General features: G+C 42.1%; 1 protein-coding gene across 1 annotated transcript; it reads left to right on the forward strand.

Moving 5' to 3' along the window:
* The first annotated feature begins 6 nt into the window (after nucleotides 1-6).
* Nucleotides 7-4,963, forward strand: EXOSC9 (exosome component 9). The gene is made up of 12 exons (XM_009076891.1): nucleotides 7-70; nucleotides 169-265; nucleotides 1,071-1,190; nucleotides 1,303-1,405; nucleotides 1,803-1,940; nucleotides 2,044-2,126; nucleotides 2,420-2,552; nucleotides 3,010-3,098; nucleotides 3,298-3,444; nucleotides 3,802-3,992; nucleotides 4,299-4,377; nucleotides 4,882-4,963. The coding sequence occupies exons 1-12, from the start codon at nucleotides 7-9 to the stop codon at nucleotides 4,961-4,963; spliced, it is 1,326 nt and encodes a 441-aa protein (XP_009075139.1).
* Nucleotides 4,964-8,510: the final 3,547 nt, after the last annotated feature.

Genomic DNA, 8,510 nt, shown 5'->3' on the forward strand with positions numbered 1-8,510 from the left:
GCGGCCATGAAGGCGACGCCGCTGTCCAACTGCGAGCGGCGCTTCCTCCTCCGCGCCATACAGGAGAGGAAGGGGCAGCGCTCGCGTTCCCTTCCCCGTGCCCTTGTCTCCCGCCGCCGTGTCCCTCCCCGCGCTAACCTAACCCGCTCCATGTGTCTGTGTCCCCGCAGCGCCTGGACGGGCGGGAGTGCTACGACTACCGCAATGTTCGCGTCTCCTTCGGCGCTGACCGCGGCTGCTGCATCGTGGAGCTGGGCAAGACCAGGTGGGGTCGGGGTTCAGCTGTGGGTAGCCCGCACTGGGCATCTCGCTGGAGATAAGGCCTTAGGGTTCCAAACCTGCCGGAGCAAAGAGTGCCTGGCGGGGTGGCTTGTCTGTCAGAGGGTGCAGAGATCGCTATGCACAGATTTTAACTTTAAAGCCTAAAATGGACAATAATTAAAGGGTAGGACTATCCTTGGATCTGTCCTTGAAAGAGGAGTAGTGGGAAAGGAAGGAAAAAGGAAGGGATGAGGTTTCCATATTGATTCCATGGCCCTGCCCATGGCAGGGGGTGTTGGCTCTAAAAGATCTTTAAAGTCCATTCCAGCCCCTTAATATTCCATTATTAAGGTCCATTCCAACCCTTTAACATTGTATGATTAAGGTCCATTTCAATCTCTTAACATGATTGCAGATTACAGATAATTGATAAAATGCAAAATTATTACATTTTTCATCCCTTTATTCGTTGATCTTGGATTTTGAAATCTTCCACAAATCAAATGACCCTTCTAATATGTGGAAAAGTGAAATACATGCACTAATGTAAACATTTAGTTAAAGTCTTTCATGTGATTGAGTATTTTTAATAATAAAAGACAGGAGGATGTTCTAATTCCTACATTTGGTTCTTTCAGTTGTTGACAAGAGTTTAAATGACTATGACAAGCATTGAATGAGAAACTGTCAGGAGTGAGAATTGCAGACTAAACCTTTAATTGCATGTTTTTTCCAAGTGCGTATTTTGTTTCTAGTAGGAGATCTTTCCTGATCAGTTCTGTGACTCAGTGGTTTGTTTGCCTTTGCAGGGTTCTTGCACAGGTCTCATGTGAACTTGTTGCCCCCAAGCCCAATCGGCCTACAGAAGGTGTACTCTTCTTTAATCTGGAGCTCTCACCCATGGCTGCACCTGGTCTGGAGCCTGGCAGGTAGGCAGCTGTCTTAAAACGACCCAGCAAGGATGTCTTAAGAGCCACTGTTTTGATAGATGTAAGTTTAGAGTATAGTTGTATTCAGTTTGGGTTAATTTTGTTTTGACAGGCAATCTGAGTTACTGGTGTCACTGAACAGACTACTGGAACGATGCCTGAGAGATTCCAAGTGTATAGATACTGAATCTCTCTGTGTTGTTGCTGGTGAAAAGGTATGAAAACCTACTAATTTCAAGTGGTTTTAAACTAAAAGGTACATATTGTGTGATTTTAGTTTTGGAAACTAGATATGCTGATTTTAGGCTAATGTAAAGATCTGACTTCACAGGTATTTGTAACTTGGTTGTCTGAAGTAGTTTGGACCCTGCATACTCCAATATTTCTTTGCAGAATAAGGTTTCAATTGTACTTAAGTGTTACATATTTTGTCATAATTAAATCTGACACACTGAGTATCTTGGAATATACTGAGAGCTTTCATCTTCTTTAAACAAAGACCTGGGGAATACATGGTGGTCCTTTTTATGGTTCAAAAAGTGATCTTATTTTGCAAACCAACAACTTCTGTAGAATCATGTCACAAATGACCAAGGTATGTGTTCCTCCCAGGTCTGGCAAATCCGCCTGGACATGCACCTGTTAAACCACGATGGGAACATTGCTGATGCTGCCAGCATAGCAGGAATTGTAGCTCTGTGTCACTTTCGCCGACCAGACGTGTCTGTCCAAGGAGAGGAAGTGACTGTGGTAAGTTGGGGGGGTGTTTATTTCTTTCAGTATCTTTGTACAGTTTGTCATCTTAAAATTAGATGTGTTCAATAACTTTCTTCTGGGCTGATTCCTTTCCAAGTACACTCCTGAGGAACGTGATCCTGTCCCCTTGAGCATCCACCACATGCCTATTTGTGTCAGCTTTGCCTTCTTCCACCAAGGGTAAGATTTTGAAGTTTTTTTGACAGCAACATCTTATTGTCACTTATGCAGAATGATTTTCAAACATAAAAGTGTCCTAAAAATACAAGCTAATTTCTTAGAAGATTTTATGGGGAGATATTCATGTGTTCTGCACACTGTAGCTAAGCAGCAGCTTTTCACAGATGATGGACAAAACTTTCTGGGGGGAGTAGTTACTAATATGTAAACCAATTCCTTTGTTTAACAGTTTAAAGGGTAATAACTCACCTCAAACATATCCTCTTGCCTTGTGTTTTAACACCTGATTCTAGGAACTATTTATTGGTGGATCCCAGTGAGCGTGAGGAGCGTGTGATGGATGGGCTCCTTGTGATTGCCATGAACAAACACCGGGAGATTTGTACCATCCATTCCACTGGAGGAGTTATGCTGGTACAGGACCAGGTAAACCTTTGCCTTGACCAGGCCTTCCGTGGTATATAAACTAGGTCCTGTGCTGTAATTCTTTCTCTGGAAATAGTGACATTTGGAAGCTAAGAAATCCATTAGCTGTCTGATTCTGTTGGAAAAGGTTATGTATTTTTAGTCCTAGTGGAAGAGCATAGTAGAGTGTACCATGCTGCAGAAGAGATGTAGAAAAGGCATAGTTTTTGGTCAGATGTGCATCTTTTTCCCCTGTGATATGGCTGAGGGAGTCTGTAAATTATTTCCAGTTGCACTCTGAGGAAGTGCTGGAGGCTCTTGTAATAACCTTTTGCATTGCTCTTAACCTTGGTGAATCCAATCCCTCATCCTGAGATGCCATATTTTATTAGGTGGTTGTGATTTCTATGATATGCTGCAGTTTTAGTGAAAAACTTCTTGCTTTCCTGATCGTAACCTCCTGTTGTTTGTGAAACAGATTCTGAGATGCACTAAAATAGCAGCTGTTAAGGTGGCAGAAATAACAGAACTCATTCAGAAAGCCTTGGAGAATGACCAGAAAGCTAGGTGAGTGTTTTGGACAAGGAGGGAAATAGGTGTTTTTAAGCAAGATACTATAAAGTAATGTCAACCTGTAATTTGACCAGCAAATTGTTTTCACATGTATTTGTTTTAAAGAGGAAGTATTTGTATATTTGAACTTGAAAAGAGAAACCTTTTGAAAGTGTGAAACATCCTGAAATCATGTCTGTCCCTGAATGCCTAGGAAAGAAGGTGGGAAGTTTGGCTTTGCAGAATCCATACCAAACCAAAGGATCACTGCCTTCAAAATGGAGAGTGCTGCTGTTGATACCAACAATGTGGAAGAACAAGCAGGAGAGATCATTGCTAAAGCTGACCCTCCTTCTGAAGTGTATCTTTTCTGGTGTATTATTCTGGGAGAAGCAGGCTTCCCCTCCCCTTAGTAACACTGCTACAAGCTAAACACTCATCCAAGATTGCTCCAAGCTTAGATAGCCTTCAGGGGAGTCCTCATCATCATCTTGGTTTTGGTTCTGACTGCTTTTAGGTAACTTAATTCCTTGCACAAAGTGCAGAACTGAGGTCAGAACTGACTGGTTATTACAGTAACTGGAGAAGTAATACTTGACTCCTCTTTAAGGCTGTTCTCCCCCAGTGAGTAATGATACAGCTTAAAAACCAAGTGCTTTGCTCTGAGAATACAAAGAGTTTTGCCAGCAAACACCACCATTTTTCTTAACTCCTGCAGTTTTGCCAATCCAGTCTTGCACACTCCTGGGACAGCCCAAATCGGGGAGGGGATAGAGAACTCCTGGGGAGACCTTGAAGAGTCTGAGAAGGAAGAAGCAGCAGAAGAGGAAGGTGAAAGTGAGGCAGCTGCTTTGGAATGTCAGACAGTAGAATCTGAGGATACAAGAACAGTAAGGGAAACTAAGAAGGGTAAGTCTTCATGAGATCTCATAAATACCAGCTGTGCTTATTATATCACTTTAACAAGAATAAAAATGTTCAAGAGGTTCTTAGCAAGAAAGTACCATTGTAGCCACTTTCCACATTGGCTACTCTCACTTCACCTGGTCACTCCTCTTCCAAACTTGATTTCTGTAGTACAGGGAGGGCTCCGAATTAATTACTAGCCACTCTGAATGTTTCTTTCAAAATGCTGTGGCCATTAGCTACAGAAGTTGTTTGTACAAAACTGATCACCAATTTGTGGTTGATTTGGCTGTTTGGTTGTTTTTTCAGATGAACCTGTGGTACTGTCTGACAGTGAAGAGGAAGAAGTTATCATTCTGGAACCACAGGAAGTACCACGGAAAACAAGGTAACTAACATGTGAAATTAGGAGGGGAAAGGAGATTCTATGGAGTATTGCCAGGAAGGACAGGATTTTGGCAAGGCCAAGAAAGGTTTCAAATAATCAAGGGGACTACAAAGATAGCTAAGAGTGAGGAAGTCTAAATCTAGTCTATCTAGTTCATTCCTGTCCGGGGAGATCAGAGCCTGGCTGACCTGCAGGGTCATTCCTGTCCTGGGAGATCAGAGCCTGGCTGACCTGCAGCTGTCCCAGATGGCTAGAAGACCATTCCAAAGGGAGTCAGACCATAATGTTATGCTAGAACTAATGCTAAGTTTTACGTCCAAGAAGTGAGATTTGCTGCTGTGTGTCTGCACTAGCAATGGAAACTCTCATTGGGGGTAATAAATGAAGTTAGAAGAACTTGGCACCAAGTGTGGGTGGTTGTCCAATAATGCATGATCAGTCTGTGTTCTTTTGAAACAGCAAAACTATTCAGTACCTTTCTCTGATACAAATGTTTGCTCACAGAGCACAGACCAGCTCAAAAGCAGAAAATCCAACTAAGAAAGCCTTTAACAAAAGGAGAAGAAAGAAGAGAACTGCTCGTTAAAGTCACCATCCCTCCTGCAGAAATGCTGTATAATACAGTTTGGTCTTATTACTGAATTATTTTTGTAGATAATTTTATTTCCTCCTGGCCCAGATCTGGTCCTGCTTTTATGTATATTGCAAAACTATTGTATACAGCTTTAAATAAAGAAATTTTGCATGTACCTGAAATTCCATGGTGACATTCAGCTGCAGCAAAAACTCACTGGTTCAGCCTGAACTTACTCAAACTCCACAATCTGAAGGGCAGATGCAAGATGTGTTGCTTTCTTAACACAACAGTCTCTGCCATTGCTGGAGTGTGAGCTGTGCAGAGCCAGAAGTCAGGTGGTCAGAGGAATTAAGGATCAAGATTATTACCAGAAAAAGCTTCTCTTAATGTAGCTGTTGCCACATCTTGGGCATGTTTTATCCCTTAGAATGTTCTTCACAGGGGGCAATGATGTGCTGTGACTAAGACTCTCTTGCCCGTGTCACTCCACATCTTACCTTTTAGTCAAACTGCTTTACATAAAATCTAACAGAAATGCAATGTACTGCCACAAAATAACAGAAGCAACTCATACTTGAGCAGTGGAGTTTCTTAAAAAGTTTAATTAAATATAACATGCAACAGACAGGAATGCTTCTGGAAGTAGAGGGAAAGAATGGTGCTCTGAATTTAGAACTGGGCAAACAGACAAGGAGCGCTCAAAAACATGTGGTCTAGGCACTTGGGTTGTAAACAAGCCACATTGGAAACACACACATATTTACAAGATTGAAGGAGGACTATTTTACATATGACCTCAGCATGTCATGAGGTATGAACAGGAGAGAAGTTACTGTTAGAGCTGTTACATTCCCCAAATCAGGTTAAGAGTCAATGTTTAAAAAAACCCAAAATTGCTCCCAGCCATGCAAAGCTTTAATCTTGTGCTCTTTCAGAAAGGGACCAACACAACCCTCCTTGTCTCCAGCAACTAAACCAGTGCATTTTCTTAGTGTCAGTTCTTTCAGCCCAAAGTCACTGTCCTCAGTACAAAAATGGGTTAAGATGCAGTTTCTCCCGAATTCCACAGCACCAGACTACTCTAAAGTTATTCAGAGAAACAAACAGTTTTTCAGACTGCTCTTTTGCACTTCACACATAACATCTCATCCCAACATGCCTTAGAGCCTTTTTTGAGAGTTTGAAAGGACTAGAAGTTAAATTGGATAGGCAAAACAGTAGAGTACCTGGGATATTTTCTTCAAAGCTTAGTGGCAAAAGGTGGAATTGCCCCACATTAACCTGGGAAAATGAGAAAGTGGAAAAAGGTATGTACCGCAGCAGCAAGAGCTGCCAGTGAGGAAGGAGAAACATAGTCATGCTGGGCAGAGGTGCCAGCCCATGCCTGAAGTTTTTCTGTTAGGCTGTAGAGAAAGTGATGTTGGTCTGGTCAAAGTAAAGCTCAGGAAGCAAGGAACAATTTTCCTCTGTGCTATGGGAACAGTAATGGAACAACTCCCCTTGAAACTAGAGCAAAGATAACTTATCAGCCAGTAAATTAATACTAAAACCCACTTAAGTCCTTTAACCTAAGTACCGCTGCTTGCTCTGTTCTGGGGAAAATAAACCAGAAGCTTTCTTTAAATTACTCTTTTGCCAATGTTGATATTTCTCAGTGGTCTCAGGAAGTTTCTCAGGAAGAGCACTGTGCTCTGTTGTCTTCAGAGAACAACTGCTAGTCACCACTGTGAGTTGTCCTTCCAAGGCCACACACATGGAAAACACATTCCTTTGTATCCTAACTCCCTCTCCTGCAAGGTTAGAGTGCTTCCAGTCCTAAGCCCCGGACATGATACTCTGCGTTGCTGTTCCAGGGTAGTTTTGGTTTATAATAATAGCTAAATAAAGGCTACTGACCAGTGAAATATGATTCTTCATTAAACATCACAACATGCATAGAAGTCCAAGCTCAGATTGGCCGAAAAGGTTATGTCTGCTGTGTCTTTTGACTGGATAAGCACCACCACTCAATTCGACTAGCTTTGTAACTGAGGTGGTTCAGAGGGCTCAGACTGCAGCACAGGGCTAGGGGCAGAACAGCAAGTTGGGAGTTCCTGAGTTGAGATGTGTGGGTTGTATCACATTAACACCTGCTTATCAGCTGGACAGAGGGCTGATGATTTTAAAAAAAGTTACTTCAAATAGCCAACAGCTGCTGGACACCTGTGAAGAGCTGACTCTTCTGACTCTTCACACTCTCTACTGGGTGCCTGGATAACCAGACAGACACCACTGGATTAGCTTCATGTCAGAGAGGCACAGGTTTCACAGGGCAGCCCTTGCCAAAAAGCTTGAGAAATGAATGCCAATTTAAGATGACAGTACTACTCTGGTTTTAAGGTATTGGCAAGACTACTAGCATCAGATCTAAAAAAACCTGTTTATTAGCCAACCTGGAAATGGCTGAATTCAGCCCACATGGTGCACTCACTGCTTTACATGCAAAGAACAGCAGGTACAGGGCAGCATCACTCCATTTACACAGGTTGAAGGTAAACATCCACTTGATCTAATGCTGAGTCTGTGCTAGCTTGCTCATGTAACAGTTCCATAACCAAGGAAAAACACAACCAGTCAGTCTACACTTTTGCTGCATACCACACAGGAACTTCCAAGCATGAGGGGTGTACAGAATTCCAACCATTCTGCACAGAGCCCATCCATATCAGAAGACATTCCCTCATCTTGAGGGCAGAGAGCAGTAGTTCACACTCCTGCAGTTTAATCCCTCCACCACCCCCTGAGAGGTACTAGGTAAGCAGAGTAAATTTTTGGTAGGTATGGATGGGCTTTCACAACAGGTACACAACAATGAGAACTCCATGGGTTTAAATTAGTATCAGTCTTACACTTGGACTAGAAAATAACTGTAGCAAGATCATCTTCTGCATAGCATAAGTGAGAAGTATGAACTGGTGAGGGAGTTTTAACCATGCAGTCCCTGCTCAGAGCACTCAGCCTTTAACCTGATGAAGATCTGGCACTACATTATGTAACAATCAAGGCACATCCTAAAGAGTATCACACAAGTCTATTCCAGTAAGATGTTCTCCCCATAGCCTTATAGTTTCTTCCAGTATTATAGCCATTAAGCCACATTTTGGATCTATGCCAAGTGTCAGGTTAAACTAGACAGTATAAAAATGCTACAAATACTGCTGTGGAGGAGTCCAAGTCTTTCTTACCCAGAAGGAGAAAAAGCCCTACTATAATAATGCACTGCTAACATTAATGTTTAGTCTATAATTAGATAATCAATCTCAGACTTCACATGGTCTGCATGGTTACTTCTGTGCTTGTAGAGAACCTTTTGATAAAACCCCCAGCTAAAACTCTCAACAAGACTGAATGTAGAAAAGACTGACATTAAAACCACTTAAAACTAACTTCATAATGAAAGTCATCCAAGCCTGTATTCATATTCTGAGTGATCACATGTAGAATTCTGAACCATGTTTAAAACTGTACATCATTATCTTGTAATATACATCTTGCAAAAAGATCAGTCTCTTGATTA

This window comes from Acanthisitta chloris, unplaced genomic scaffold (genome assembly GCF_000695815.1).
Source record: "Acanthisitta chloris isolate BGI_N310 unplaced genomic scaffold, ASM69581v1 scaffold2816, whole genome shotgun sequence".
Lineage (NCBI taxonomy): Eukaryota > Metazoa > Chordata > Aves > Passeriformes > Acanthisittidae > Acanthisitta > Acanthisitta chloris.

Coding starts and splice junctions, on each gene's coding strand:
- EXOSC9 (XM_009076891.1), top strand. CDS start 7: ATGAAGGCGACGCCGCTGTCCAACTGCGAGCGGCGCTTCCTCCTCCGC. Junction 1,406..1,802: donor GTGTTGTTGCTGGTGAAAAG/GTATGAAAACCT, acceptor TGTTCCTCCCAG/GTCTGGCAAATCCGCCTGGA. Junction 2,127..2,419: donor TTTGCCTTCTTCCACCAAGG/GTAAGATTTTGA, acceptor ACCTGATTCTAG/GAACTATTTATTGGTGGATC.